General features: G+C 44.6%; 1 protein-coding gene across 5 annotated transcripts in view; it reads right to left on the reverse strand.

The window, feature by feature from the left end:
• The window catches only part of DCAF8 (DDB1 and CUL4 associated factor 8), a 222,534-nt gene that overhangs the window by 90,165 nt on the left and 116,258 nt on the right, over positions 1-16,111 (reverse strand). For all 5 annotated transcript variants that reach the window (XM_085638707.1, XM_085638708.1, XM_085638709.1 and 2 more), the window contains 2 exons: positions 5,501-5,558; positions 2,689-2,796 (listed from right to left, as the gene is read on the reverse strand). In XM_085638707.1, coding sequence (XP_085494833.1) covers positions 2,689-2,796; positions 5,501-5,558 — 166 coding nt within the window. The remainder of the gene's footprint in view (positions 1-2,688; positions 2,797-5,500; positions 5,559-16,111) is intronic.

Consider the following 16,111-nt stretch of genomic DNA (forward strand, 5'->3'; position numbering starts at 1 on the left):
AAAGTCATTGTGTGGGCGGTGTGGGGGGAGCGGGGGAAAGTCATTGTGTGGGCGGTGTGGCAGAACGGGCGGTGTTGGTTTTGCCCCTGCCTTTATTATTGTTCCCTCTATATCCACCTCTTTGATAGCCCTTTGTGAAGGTAGTCTGAGGAGGGGACTTGTAGGACGTGGAGACGTTATCGGTAGAGTAACCCCTGCCAGTGCCTCGAAAGGAGGAACGGCGAACGGAGCGTCTAGGAGTGTGGGATTGTAATGCTCCCATAGACTTCGCCGTATCTGTATCCTTCTTCATTTTTTCCAGGGCTTCGTCTACTTTTGGGCCAAATAAGTGTTGTTGGTCAAAAGGGTGGTTCAATATAGATGCTTGGACCTCCGGCTTAAATCCTGAGATTCTGAGCCAGGCGTGGCAGCGAAGCAGAACACTGGTGTTTATAGCCCTGGAAGCTGTGTCTGCTGCGTCAAGGGCACATTTAATAGAGGTGTTGGTAATAATCTTTCCCTCTTGTATCAGTTCATGAGCCTTATTTTTATATTTCTCTGGGAGATGTTGCATGAGAGCTTCCAGCTCATCATAGTGCGCCCTGTCGTACCGCGCCAGCAGCGCTTGCGTGCTGGCAATGCGCCACATATTGGCAGCTTGCGAGGCAGTGCGTTTGCCGGACGCATCTAAGAGCTTGGACTCCTTATCGGGTGGTGGAGCCTCACCCGATGACTGAGAATTGGATCGCTTCCTAGCTGTGGATACCACTAATGAGTCTAGGGGTGCAGGTCCTTTAATATAGGCAGGATCTGTGGGGGCTGCCTTATATTTCTTCTCTATTCTGGGGTTTAAGACCCTAGCCCTGACGGGGTCTTTGAAAACCTCTGCCGCATGTTTGGTCACTCCTTTAAGCATGGGTAATATGGCAGTGGATTTATCTGCTATGTCAAAAGTGTCAAGTAGGAAGTCTTCCTCAACTGGATCACTGTGTTACTCCACCCCATGATAATGTGCAGCCCGTTGTAACAAGTGGTGGAACCCCAGGGAGTCCTCTGGTGGAGATGGCCTGGATGGATAAAGATCATCCTGAGGCACATCTGGGACGTCTGGATTATGATAATCCTCCCATGGGTCTGGTGTGCCCGGAGGAGTGGGGTCCTGTGGGGCATCTGTTGGATCATAGTATGGATCCCCTTGGTCATCAGGGTCTGGAGACGGGGTTGGAGAGCGATGAGGCAAGGGTGGAGAAGGTGGAGGCGGAGATGGGGGAGGTGGAGGAGGTGGAGGTGGTGGGGAGGGTACTCTGAAGGGGGATGTGGCAGAGTCCTTCCGTCTTGGCGGTGGAGGAGGAGCTGGCTTGTCTAAATGTCTTTTCTTGGAAGACAAAGTCAAATGTCCAGTCTTTGGATCCTTTGTTAAAGTCTTTTGGCGAGGATTTGGCGTGAATAGCTCCTCCGGCACAGATTCCTCTATCGGTGCCGATGTTTTCGGAACAGACGGCTTCGTTGGTTTATCCGTGCCATGCTTTTTCGGGGCCTCCGATTTTTTGTTCGGTGCCGAGGCAGGCTTCGGCACGGGAGCGTCGGTGCCGAGGGATTTATGTTTGGTCGGCACCGAGAGGCCAGGTTTCGACACCGATGGCTTCGGAACGGAGCTTGGTGTGGTTTTCTTCGGCGCCGAAGGGTGTTTTTCGGCGCCGCTAGTAGGCTGGCTCGAGTCCAAGCCGCCGGGAGACTTATGATGCCTCTTCACCGGGCCCGAAGGTGGGGTGATGGAAGCGATATGCTTGGTTTTCCCTAGGCCCGGAGGCGAAGGTGTAACCGGAGTCTCTTTCGGTATGGGCGCGGGAGTGGGAGGGGGTAGAGTACTCACGACCCTCTGCGCCGGTGTGATCTCCTCCACGTCGGAGTCGTCGGCCTCGGAAGCGCTGACGACATCGTCCTCCTGTTCGGTGTGCTGCTGTCCCAAAGCTCCGGTGTCTTCTCCGAAGATGTCAGGTGGAGCCGAGGTCGATGAGTGCGCCATGGTGCGTCGAGCTCGTCGATCCCGAATAGTCTTTTTCGATCGAAAAGACTTGCAGGCGGGGCAGTCTCGGGCCTCATGTTCGGGAGAGAGGCAGAGGTTGCACACCTGATGTAGATCGGTGTGGGGAAATTTAGACCCACATTTTGGGCACTTCTTGAAGGGAGTCCTTTCCATCGGCCGAGACCGGAGTCGAGATAGGCCCGAAGGCCGCTGCCTGGAATCGAGGAAGTGCCGAAGAGAGAGATGAAGAAAATGATTTTCTCTGAAGAATCTCGATGGACGAGGATTTTTCGTCGAAGGTCGAACTGGAAAGGTTCGAAGCCGGAGCACGAAGTATTACATCCGAGCCCGATGGCGGGAAAAAACAATCTGAGGATGTAGCCGAAGCCCATGCGCAGTACGGACCGAAGGAGGAGTCACCGAACTCGTGACTTCCAAAGATTGTCCAAGAAGAAAAACAAACTGCAAACATCCAGGCCCAACACCAGATGGCGATCTATGCACAGTGTATAATCTGCAGCTCATATGCCTCGAACATATATTTTTTAAAACATGCTTGCCCAACCTCACCCTCCCTCCCAACCTTTTCGAGGCTCACAAGCCTCAGTGAGCAAGATCTAGATTCTTATCCTTGTCGCTGTAAACACCAATAACTGAAAATCCTTTCCAAAAACGTGCCTTACCTGTGGCATTGTTGCGATGGCCCTTATATCGTTTGATGTACTCTGCGCCATCACTGTGAGAAGAGTTGAAAAGGTAAATATCTTCATCATTGTAACTGGCGAGGAGTTCTGTATAAAACAAAATACAATACAACCAGTGTCTCAGTTGATGTATTTCTAGTCAAGGGTAGCAAGTCTCAATTTTAGGAGCAGATATTTCCAATTGGTATTTATGTTATGAGAATTCTGATAGGTATTCAACATGATAGCCGTAAACGGTCTTCTTTGTGATAGACTTACCCATCCTCTATCTAAGCAAACAAACGTGCTGAAAATATGGGAATAAAATAAAGGAAAAGCAAACAAAATTAAATGTCCTTCGCAGTTTTCAAAACAGAGCAAGACTAAAGATTCCAGTGTTACTTGCTAGTAAACCGCTATCAATAGTGGGTGCAAGAAATTGGCCTATTAGTTCTGAAGGCTGAGAGTCCTGAGCAAGTAATGAGTTCGCAATTATCTTTTTAATGGGAACAAAGTACCCCATTGTAGCACTTGAGCTCTCAGGGTAACAAAGCAGAACAGTCAAAGGCCTAGTCTGAGGAGGTGGTGTGGACTAGTAATCTCAATTAAATGACCCACAATGACAATACTCAATATATTATTGTCCAGTCAGTGCTTTTTCTTTAAAAATGAAAAGTAGATCACTAAAGACTATGTATTAAATTACAAACATCTATTCAGGTAGATGGAAATACCTTTGTTGACACCCTCATATCACATTATACCCTGGTTTCAGGGTCTTGGGCAGGAATTCTGGACACCCGTTAGACCCTTCTGATCTTTGGTCTTTCAGCAAACAATGGTTGCGGACCTTGAGCGGTCTTTCTGAGCAAACCTATGATGGGACGGATTGAAGCGGTTATGCCTCATCCCCCCCCTTGTTCATTCTCCAACACAAGGGGTTGATGTCTTTGGTTAATTAAACCTCTGTTTTCCTAGGTGTTAAATCGATTCCCTCAAAGTTGGTCGACTTTTGGCAATGATGCCTCTTCATTTCTCCAGCCAACAGCAGGTAAAAGAATATGAAAATGGCGATCAAGCAGAGTGGCTACCGGGGCTTACAAGTGACATCACAAGAGGATGTACATAACACTAAATAGTTAGCAATGCCCAGGGGGTGTGGGAGCTGGGAAGAGAAATAATTCTGAACCCCACCACTAGAAGGCAATATGATGTACAGCATGTGAATGCAAAAAAGATTAACGATGCAAAATTTTACATACTCCAATTTAAGAAAGTTGTGGCCCTGAAATGCATTTACAAGAATTATTGCTTTCAATTAAAAGAAAAACAGATTTCCCATAAAGAACTAAATTACCAAGAAATATGTACATACCTTTTGTATTTGGTTTAAAAATAAATGTGACAAACGGATAGTATTAACATGAGGGTAAAATTATGTGGTACTTTTTCTTATGTATTTATGGATATGATTGTAGCATTCATAGAAACTAAGTTGTTAAGTATTTGTTTAAATAAATGCTGAAGAGTTTTAGCATACTGCCCATCGGAGAAGATAAATGAATAGCTTTTGCCACTGATCGAGGCAGAATGTTTATAGATATGGTTATAGTCGCACCCAGCTCACTTTTTTCATTTTTTACAGCTTTTTAAAACAGAGATAAAAAAAAATCTGTTGAGCTTTCAAATCCCTTTTAGGATAAAAAGCTTAAAATGTCTCATGGCGTAATTATCGAAACATTTCTCTTTGCTAAGAGTGTTCTGAGATGCTGCCCTAAGGTAGAGACATAATAGTGCCTACAAATGATGTTGATATCTAGCCTGTGAGTAAACGAAGGCGCCTGTGTGCCTTTTGGCTAGGGTGAAGTGCAAGGCCTTTATATATAAAGGAGCACTGTAGGCAAGCTCAGTGCAGGCCTTCAAACACAGGTAAGTCTAAGGGAAGAGGAAACCCTAGGCCAAAGCATGGTTTAACTTAATGAAAAGGCAACTGCAAGCAACAACAAAAAATACAATGGGGCCTTAAAAGCCTCAGATGTCGCCAAGCTGTAAAGGCCACTGATTAAAACTTCACAAATGACATCTAGGAAAGAACTGTAAAAACAAAATCCGGGAAGACTCCCAATTCCCATAGATGGTATATTTGGGGTGCCCCTGGGGCACTATCCCAAAGGGCACCTTAGGAAAAGCTTGGAGAAAGGGTCCAAAGGGTCTCCTAATTTCCCCAGACATCAGGCAGACTTAGATCTAAAGCCAAGCCAGAAAGGGCATCTCACGCTGAAAGTAAAGTAAAGTTCAACAAATGTAAAGAACTTTAGGAAGCCTAATAGAGAAACCTCAGAGAAACATAGATCCTCCTAAAGAGAGAAAATAGACTTCGTATTCAAAAATGCTTTGCACCAGAAAGCAGAAGGGCAAAAACTGAGTGCAGCTGAATAATGGCCTGAACTTGCCAGTAAGCATGAACAAAGGAGCCCAAGTATACCAACAAATGGGAAACACATTGCCTACATTTATATTGCAAAATCACTGCTTTTCTTTGTAGCAACTGCATTTAAATACCCTAAACCATCAACTGAAATTGTGTATAAAATCAAAAGTAAACTCTCTCAGCAATACTCACAATATTAAAAAAACAATTCTATAAACACTTCAACTATTTTGTAAAAGGCAAACCGTATACTAAAATGAACATAATAAAGACAACTTTAAAAGATAAACAGTACATAGCTCAATGGGGTTAAATATGAACAGTTATTCCACTACATCTTAAATGAACTGGAAACTGATAGACAATTGGCAATGGTCTTACCTGCTCCATCATGGCTATACACAAGACAGGTTACATTGGCTTTTGAATCACTGTTTACCTGGACCAAAGAAACAAAATATTTTCATGAGCCACGGATATGGTGAGCAAGGCAGTAATCAACAGTGGGGTGGCTAAACAGTGTTTAAGCATGCAAAATGTTTGTTACCAAGATAAAGCCTTCAAACTGAGAATTCAATCTTGTATCTAAACAAGTTGTTCACCAGTGGCAGTAAAAAAAAAAAATTGATGAATACAATATAGACCATCAGGGTGTCTGAACATAATCCGCTGCATTACCAGTGCTCGTCTAAAAGAGCCACACCTTATATATATATTCAGCACTGATTCAATAAAGATGTTGAAAATTAACCCGTAGAAAAAAATTAAACCAAAACAGCTGCTTTAAAGGTGCTCCATTTTGATATTGTCTACACAATCTTAATGCCTGCATATATCTGGCAGAGAACATAAATATTCTAACTTATTAAGGAATGAAACCTAAAATCACAATGCTTGTATTATTACAGCATCGAGCTGAGGAAACATTCTGACAGGGAACTTTTTACAAAATTCCACACATGCCTTGCCAGGATGTGGGAGAGTTAAAGTAGGATACAAAATACCATGAGAAATACCGTAAACGCTTTCCGCACCAGATGTTTAAGTTTGCCCACTGGATATGGGAAAAATCATGGGGAAATAATGTGAGGGAATGGTCCTTCCAACAGGTTTTAACGTGCAGTATTTCAGTATTACCATCATTTTGCCAATGCAAATTCAACTGGGTATTACCGAGAGAGACCAGCGTGGGCAGAAACACACTAAGCAGAATTTGAGTGAAATTCAGGATTTAAAATCGGTCCCCAGATCTGAATGTTACTGACACACTTCTAATGACACTTTAGCATCAAAACATAAGACACTAGGAAAATTAATATTCATCAATGAAAGGTTAAATTAAATAAGTACCTGAAAAGTGTTGCAAATAATGTCTTGGCGAGGACTGGGAACATTTGCATCTATGGTGAAATACTGATAAGTGCTGCCCCCTTTATTGCTTCTTTTCCCCCCCAATCTCTATAGGAATGGATAACGTTTGAAAAATATTTAAAGACGTTTTAATCAAAGTACCAGGATTTCAGGCAGTACAAATGTGCATCCTTCGGTATTAACAGAGTCTGGTAGTTGGCTTGAAAGATATTGTAGTCACCCACACGGACTTTGTGCAGAATATTAAAAGAGGACAAAAACAAAAACGTAAGAATAGACATTCACAAAGCCAATTGGTCTGGCGTTGCAGGGAGCCTTTAGGCTTTGTCAGCACTTGTTTTGCCATGGTTTATATAAAAAAACAGTTGTGGGATCTGCCGGACGCTCAGAACAAAAACATTAAAAAGAAAAATGCAAAAAAAAAAAAGGAAAATTAATTTTGGTTTAAAAAAAGAAAACAATGCCATAGTAACCCCTGCACTGAAGGAACTACTTTCTGTGCAGATGTGTTCCTTGTGAAAGAGTCGAATGCTATCACTCACAGTGAAGTTACCAATGGCTAAAGTGGGCTGACCCATTTCCCCAGGTTGTATGTTATATTGGGTGGAAGAAGATGTAAATGGCACAACCGACCAATGGATGGAGTGGGCTGAATGAAAGCCCCCATAAAAAAATGTATATCATATTGCTAAAATCAAAATGTTTTGGCTAGTGCCCGTCCTAAAAAGATAACAAATATCAAGAGACTCCGCACTCCTAGTTTGAATACTTTGAATATAGAGCCGCGAGTATGTTCTCACTTGTTCGAAGATCTATATTTTTGACATTGATGATGACGCCTTCACAGCCTTTAAAGCTTTAAAAAGGTATTTAAAAAAGGAAAAGATATGAAAAACATAAGCTTATGAAGGGAAGTAAAAAAAACAAATTGGTTCAACAGTGTAAAGAGCGGACTTTAAGCTACTCTTAAGACAATTATTGGCAAAGCAAACAGGTCTCACCTATTCGAAAGCTATTGGCTTTGACAATGTGTTTTAGCCATGTTGTACACCAGTGTGGCTGCTGTTTAGCAAGGCTAAACCATAGTGGCGTGGGGTCAGGTGGTGTAGACTGGAGTGGGATAAATTGGCGTAGAGGCGAGTGGGGGTAGAGCAGGGGAGTAGGGTGGATTGAGGAAGACTGGAGTGGGGTAGACAGGAGAGGGGTAGATTAGGGTGGTGCGATGCAGATTGGGGTGGAGTGGAGTAGAGTTGGTTGAGGTAGATTGGGATGGAGTGGGACATATTGTGGTAGACTGGAGTGGATGGATTGGGGAAGAGTGGACTGGAGTAGTGTGGAGTGGAGTCGGGTAGATTGGGTGCATTTACTGGAAGGAAGTAGTAGTTAAGGGGGGCAAACTATATGTGGCTTTTGTCGATTATCGCACTGCATTCGACCTAGTTCCCCAGGCTAGGCTTTGGAGGTCTTAAAAGAGATGGGGCTCCCTGCTAATCTTTTAAACATTTTAATTAGACTCCATTCATCCAACACAGCACAGGTCAGGTGCAGCACAAACAACCAAGTAACAGAAACTTTCCCTGTCCAACGTGGAGTAAGGCATGGTTGTGTGTTGGCGCCCACCCTTTCTACTCTTTTCATTAATGGAGTTGTTGATTATGTAGACAGGGACGGTTGTGGTGCCCCTAAAATTGGTGTTAGAAGAGTACCTGCACTGTTTGCCGACGACACGCTTCTAATATCCAAATCGCCGCAGGGTCTTCAACAACTCCTGAACGATTTTATAAGGTTTTGTGATGATAGGGGCTTGATTTTAAATGAGATAAAAACCAAGTTCATGATTCTTAATAGAGGGCAAAATAAACCAACAACTAGATTGGTGTGGCCTGGTAGCGCCAAGTTGGAGCAAGTAGAAGTCTTTGATTACTTGGGCATCCACCTGACTCCATCGATCGACTGAGGGGCACACATGGGAAAAGCAAAGTTACAATTAATCTACCAATGTGCCCACATCAGCAAAATACATAGGAAAACAGTATTCCGCCAAATTGCCCCATCCCTCAAAATCTACAACACTAAGGTTTTGGGAGGAGTTCTTTATGGTGCTGAGCTATGGGGCACGGGCAATCAATGCCCCCTTACAATTGTTGAAAACCGCTTCCTAAGATCGCTGGTCGATCTTCCTGTTAGTTCCCCTTTGAAACTTCTGTACTTGGGCCTTACTCATAGGCAGCTGCAACACAAATTGAACTGTAAATTGCTAATGTTCTGGTTTAGGCTGTGGACAGTGGAAGAGCTGAAAACGTATAGAGAGAGACTGAAGGATCTCCTGAAATTGTCCATGGCATCATCGATTAGGTGGTTCATCTCCTTACACGAATTACTGGGGAGGCTGGGGATGGAGCCCTTCTGGACTAATCCAGAAAGTATGGTGCAAATCTCGAGGCGGAAGCTGAAAGTATTGTATTGGGGAAAGACACTGGCAATGGCCTTGGCAGAACAAGCGAATAGTTTGACAAAAGATTTTCTGCTTTTTAAATCCGTTCCATTGTTTGAGTCAACTATAGATGAAATCATTCCAACGTAGGCAAGCAAACATTTTTTACAGTTCTGTTATAAGACTCTGCCCACCAGATTACTTTGCTTTAAGAGGTGTTCTAGTGCTTCTTTTGATGTCTTGTGCCCTACATGTAAAGCTCACCCAGAATCAATTGTCCATTTACTTTTCTTTTGTCCCCATTATTTGGCCCGGAGGAAAAAACAGATTTTTCCATTGTGCAGACTTGTTGGCCCGGGACATTATCTTGAGGTAATAAGAACATTATGCATTGATACCAGTAGACCAAAGGTTTTTGACCTCTCAAGATTCTGGTATGCAATGTGGATCAGGCGTGGGAAGCTACTTGCATGTAGCACTTTATTCTTCTAGGAATTGCTGCATTTTGCTCTTTGCACATCTACCCAATGAAATTGTTTTTAATGTATTTATTCTCACATGTTTATATTCATGCTTTTATACTTATGCTGTGTACTTTTTAGGATCCTGGTGATAGTAATAAAGTTTTTGATGATGATGATGAAAATGTATTAGGGTATAATGGAATGGGGTAGATTGGGATAGTTTGCAGTGGGCTAGATCAGTGGAGAAGATTTTAGTGGTGTGGGATGGATGCGATGGAGTAGATTGGAGTGTGATAGACTGGAGTGGAGTAGATTGGGATAGATTTGAGTGGGGTAGATTGGGGTGGAGTGGAGTAGATTGAGGTAGGTAGACCGGAGTAGAGCAGAGTGAAGTGGGGTTGATTTGAATGGGGTAGATTGGAGTGGGGTGGGGTAGACTGCGGGTGGATATATTGAGGTAGATTGGAGGGGAGTGGGGTAGCCTGGAGTGGGATAGATTGTGTGAAATATGGTAGGGTCAACTGGCGTGAAGTGGGGAAGATTGGACTGAGATATATTGGAGCAAAGTGGAGTGGGGTAGATTGGGGAAGAGGGGAGTGTAGTGGATTGGTGTGAAGTAGATTGGAGTGGAGAGGGGTAGATCAATGTGGAGTGGGGTAGACTGGAAGGGGATAGATTGTGTGGATGATGGTAGGGTAGATTGGAGTGAAGTGGACTGAAGTAGAGTGTTGTAGACTGGAGTGGTGTAGGTTGGAGCAGAGTTGGATAGAGTGGCGTGGAGTAGATTGGGCTAGGGTATATTGGAGAAGGGTAGGTTAGTTAGCGTGGGGTAGATTGGACGAGGGTAGGTTGAGGTGGAGTGTGGTGGAGTAGATTGGAGTTGGAGGGGGTGGGGTGGAGAGAAGTGGAGTGGGGTAGATTGGGTTAAAGTGGAGTAGATTGAGTTAGAGTGGGGTAGATTGGAGTGAGTAGACTGGGGTAGAGTGGAGTGGAGAAGAGTGAAGTGCAGTAGGGTGAGGTTGGACAGACTAGAGTGGAGTAGAGAATGGAGAGGAGTTGGATTGAGAAGGGAAGAATTAAATGTAGTAAAGTAGATTAGGGTGGTGTGGGGTAGATTGGAGAGGTGTAGATTGAAGAGGGGTGAGTGGGGTAGTTTGAAGTGGGGTATATTGGAGTGGAGTGGGATAGAGTGGAGTCTGGTAGAGTGGAGTGATTGCGGTAGAGTGGGGTGAAATGTGGTAGATTGAGGTAGAGTGGAGAAGATTGCAGTGAAGTAGATAGTAGTAGATTGAAGTTGGGTAGATCTGGGAGGGATGGAATGGAGAGGGGTAGATTATAGTAGTGAGATTGGAGTGGGGTGGGTTGGCTTACAGTGGAGTGGGGCAGATTTGATAGGAGTGTTGGAGATTGGAGTGAGGTAGATTTGAGTTAAGTGGAGAGGTGTAGATTTGGATAGGGTGGATCGGAGTGGGGTCGATAGGGTGGACTGAAGTGTGGTAGACCAGAGTGTGGTAGGTTAGAGTGGAGAGGGTTAGAGTGGAGAGGAGTTGGATGTATTGCACTGGAGTTTGGAGTGGAGAGGGTTAATTGGAACGGAGTGGGGTAAATGAGACAAAGGTATATTGGAGTTGAGTGGAGTCGGTTAGAGTAGAGTGGGTTGGACTAAGGTAAATTGGAGTGGACTGGGTAGATTGGACTGGATTGACATGCAGTGGGATAGAATGGGGTAGACAGGAGCAGAGTGGGGTAGATTTGAGTGGAGTGCGGTAGATCGCGTTGGAGTGGGGTAGATGGGGTGGGGTTGACTGGGTTAAATTGAGTGGAGTGGGTTAGATTGAGTGGAGTGGGGTAGATTGGGTGGAGTGGAGGGGTCATTTGGGTTAGAGTGGGCTAGACTGGGTTAGAGTGGCGGAGATTGGGTTAGAATTGGGTAGATTACAGTGAGGCAGATTTAAATGGGGTAGATTGGAGTGGGGTGGGTAAACTGGAGTGAGTAAATTGGGGTGGGGCAGCTTGGAGTGGGAAAGATTGTGTGAAATATGGTAGGGTAGAAGCGGGGTAGATTGGACTGGGATGTACTGGAGTAAAGTGGAGTGGATTGGGGAAGAGGGGAGTGCAGTGGATTGGGGTAGATTGAGTTGAGTGGGGTGGAGTGGGGTAATTGGGTAGAGTGAAGATGGGTCATTTGGGTTAGAGTGGGGTAGACTGGGTTAGAGTGGGGGAGATTACAGTGAGGTAAATTGAAATGGGGTAGATTGGAGTGGGTTAGGTAAATTGGATCGTGGTGGAGTAGGGTAAATTGGAGTGGAGTGGGGTATATTGAGTTAGAATGGGGCAGAATGGGGTGGGGTAGGGTGGGTAAATGTGGGTGAGGTAGATTGGAGTGGGTTAGACTGGGTAGAGTGGACTGGATTGGAGTAAAGTAGATTGGGGTAGACTGTAGCGAAGTGGGGTGGGGTAGGCTGGGGTCCATTGGAGTGCTGTAGAATAGATTGGAGTGGAGTGGGGTAGAGTGTAGTGGGTAGGTGGTGTGAAGGGGTGGAAAGTGGATTGGCATATGTCATGGAGTGAGTGGTGTAGATTGGAATGGTGTTGAGTCAAGTGGAGTAGCGTGTCGAAGAGGGTCAGAGTAGAGTGGAGGGGCAAGGCGAGGAAGGGCATGGAGTGGAGGGGCATAGTGTGGAATATGCATGTTATGGTAGCGCACCGCTATTACAACACATTTTCAACTGAAATGATCTTTGCACCAAAATACGGTTTTAATGCACACAAACGATAATATGAGCAAATGTCATCACGTAGGGTATTGATGTGTTTTGATCGTATTCAAATATTTGTTTCCACCACACTTCAGAATTACAAAAAAACGTGCTTCATTTGTACTAATTCTGAAGTATTCCAAAACATCAGCACAGTTAATTTGTTTTTGTTGTGTGCTAGATAAAAACCAGACCATGTCTTTTGACATGAGTGCTCAGCAGGATTTCCACATTGAAGCCAGAGAAAGTAAAATAAACACCAAGCTCCCTGGAAGAGAGAGACTGACATTTGAACTGTCTTTGAATGCACAGCAAATGTAACAAGATAAGATCAAGATTTAACCCCTTCCCCGCTCATGACGGAACTGTTCCGTCATGAGCCACGGTTGCCGTGTGCTCATGACGGAACGGTTCCGTCATGACACGCCCGTTGGCGGCCGCTCCGCCTACGCGGCGCTGTTTCCCCGCCTGTGCGGGGGGACAACGCAAATGGGCGGAGTCATGACGGAACCGTTCCGTCATGAGCACAGCTCAACCGTGGCTCATGACGGAGCGGCTCCGTCATGAGCACAGGCCCACCGCGCTGCCCCCCTGCCCCCCCCCAGCGCTGCAGCGGAATGTCCGCAGCAGCGAAGGGGTTAAAGGCCAGTTCACAGAAAGCGAGTTTGTGGAAGAATACAGTAAACAAGGTTTGTTCAACGCGAGGAACTAACTCAAACTAAACTTCCTAAAGCAAATAAAGCCAGCAAATAGAAAACTAGAAAGGAATATGCTACTTACCAGTATGCATCTGTTCTTGGCATGTAGAGCTGCAGATCTACACACTGTGCATAGATCGCCATCTGGTGTTGGGCCCGAATGTTTGCACTTGTTTTTGTCTTGGAAAGTCTTTGGAAGTCACGAGGTATGTGACTACTCCTTTGGATCATAGTGCGCATGGGCATCGGCTCCATACTCAGATTGTTTTTTGCCAGCAGGGAAATGATGGAGTGTAGTAAGAAACAGAAAAGATGCCCATGTGTGTTGTATCTAAGTAAGATAATACTAGAACAGGTAAAGGTAGCCGGGGAAGCGGGTGGGCGTGTGTAGATCTGCAGCTCTACATGCCAGGAACAGATGCATATTGGTAAGTAGCATATTCCGTTCGAGGCATATGAGCTGCAGATTACACACTGCGCATAGATTGTAAAGCAGTATCCACCCTTAGCGGCGACCACCAGAATCTGTTGCAGTAGTTTGAAATAGTGTTTTGAGTACAGCCTGGCCCACACTAGCCTGTTGTTTAGTTTGCACATCAACACAATAGTGTTTTGTGAATGTGTGCGGTGTAGACCATGTAGCTGCTCTGCAGATATCATCTAAGGCAGGGTTACTCATAGTACGTCCCGCGGGCCGCTGGCGGCCCGCCCGGCCTTCATTGGCGGCCCACGGACCTTGATCGATTACAGTACACTCGATTACAGTACACTTCCTTGGAGTAAACAGGGAAGATGGCCGCAGGAGCAAACGTTGTGAATACGCTTTAATACGTATTCACAAGGTTTCCTCCTGGGGCCATCGTCTCTGCTTACTGCTTACCTCTGATTGGCCTGCCTGCCTCTGACATCACACGAAGTTCAGGCCCTTTAAAAGTCAGCTGTAACTAGCGCTAGTTACAGCTGACTTTTAAAGGACCTTTTAGAGAGCTTCCTGTGTCCCTGTTGACAACGTCCTTCCAGCCCGCAGCCCCGGAGAACCTTCACAGCAGCGTCTCTTCGCCTGCACAGGTATGTTTTTTTTTCTTTATTCTTTTGTGACCTCCACTTCTAAGGCGGAAAAATAAATACTGGAAACGCGAGATATTTTTCAGTTGCCTGTTTTAAACCAATTATGGTAGTCATTGGAGCGCCAAAATATTGAAGCAAATCCTCCTAAAGATATAACAACGGTATTCAGAGAGTAGAAATATTTTCATGTAAAATCGGTGGGCATGGTTCTCAAATCTTTTACTCGTCAGCAACTTTGGCTACAATAATAGCGTGTTTTTATAGCTGGTCACCCTGCATAGTGTGAAATACATTTTGTGCACGGACGGTTTTGCAAATTGAATTTTTTCTTGTGCGAATATTGTACTTCAAATGTTTAACAAATATCACATGCATTCAGACTGGTCATGCACTAAATGTGTAACAATGTGAAAAACGTCTTAAAATTTTCCAGTTTCACACTATCTGGTTGACCAGCCTTGAAAGAATGTAAGTTCAAGTTAGCCTTGCCCCCACCACGACTGGTGACCTGCGTGTCAACAGACGTTATTGATGAGTATTTTACTCACTGAGCTCTCTTGCTAACCTCTTGTAAAATTAAACGTTTTGCATTCCCTAATTTACAAACTGATTTTATGTGTACGTAGACTGGGATGCATGTATGCAAACTAATTCGTGCACATGCGCATTGGACACATGCATAATACGCCCCCTTGTCCTTCAATATTGTGGTCAAGATATCGCGACCCACCAATAGTTTGGATTGGGTAATTCCTACTACAACTCAGGGTAGGGCGAGTGGCCTGCTGGGGGAAAGACCAAGCACATCCAGGCCTTCTAAAGCGGAAAAATAACTACGTTTTTATCACTCGCGCCTCGGGAAACATTCACACTATTTTAAATTTAGACCAACAAGAAAGGGCATTTTATGTTAAAAAGCGACTTTTTGGGGATGTATTGTGACGGGAATTGAAATGCATTAAATATGCATTTTTGCTTGTGCATCAGTCCATGCAGAGATGGGCTTAAAGAGCAGCACGTTTCCCATCGCGCGAGAGCATGTCTGGGTGATTATCTGATGACCGCCTTGGTAATCACACAAATAGGAACAAAAGTAAATCGGAAAAAAAATCCACAAAGAACTTGCTCCCTTTAACAGCTTCAAAGCTATTTAACTAACATCCATGACTATATAATTGTGTTATATATTGAGCCGCACCTTCCGTTGTTTATACATGTATAGGACGAGACTAGGCACGTGTTCAATTGCAAATGTTGAAATGTGTTCTCTCAGATTTTCAACGTTGAGTTGAGATGCGTGCTTTTCTATAAAGGGTTTGAGGTAGTGCCTTGAAAAGACGTTTTTAGAGCGCAAAAGGGCGAGGCGTCCTCACAACAAGCACTTCAACAAAGTAAGTAGAAACGAAAGCTACTTCACTGGCATTGCCTGCTTTTCAGCAATTCAACAACAAATTCAAAAGTTAAGCACGAACGCCAGGGGCACTTTCTTTTCTGTGTAGCGCTTTAATTACCGCTATATTCTCTCTCTCGGAGTATCTGTTTTTCCTCGATAGCTCTACAGAGGTTTAGAAGTAAAGGATGAAAGAAACGGACACTCTATGTTGGCCGGATTTACATTAAAGAAATGTTGAACGGTTAATTACGCCACACTATGATACACCTCCCAATTGAAGTGCTTGCTCCAAGCTTCCTTATCGCTCATGGCGCAATATCGCGATTAGCAGGGCCATAATGGTGTGGAAAAGACTTGCAAACTAGGATATTTTCTCATGCATGTTTAAACTGCTCTTGTGGGGAAAGGGGTGAGAAGTACTGATAACAGAAACTGCATACCATACTAATCCCCACCTGAAACCAGGGCCCTCCCCTTGTCCACTGCAGGGGCCTGCGTTCTACATCATGGTCACAGGTTCAAATCCCGGCGGGTCCTGCCCTTCATCCATCTGAGGTCGATAAAATGAGTTGGGTAGCAACAAACATCTGTTATTTAGCGCCAAGATACCTGCGCGTGAACGTGGGCTTTTAGATACGTGTGTGCATGCCATTTATTTCAAATCCCTATTGAGTGACATGTGCAGGTTTACCCATTATGTTGTATGTTTAAACAAAACATTACTTTGATGTTGCTCACAGATCTGTTGCGAGAAGTGGTGTTGGTCCATCGGTCGTGACGCAGTATCGGTCGTGAGGTGTGTCGG

The sequence above is a fragment of the Triturus cristatus genome, chromosome 12, assembly GCF_964204655.1.
Source record: "Triturus cristatus chromosome 12, aTriCri1.1, whole genome shotgun sequence".
Lineage (NCBI taxonomy): Eukaryota > Metazoa > Chordata > Amphibia > Caudata > Salamandridae > Triturus > Triturus cristatus.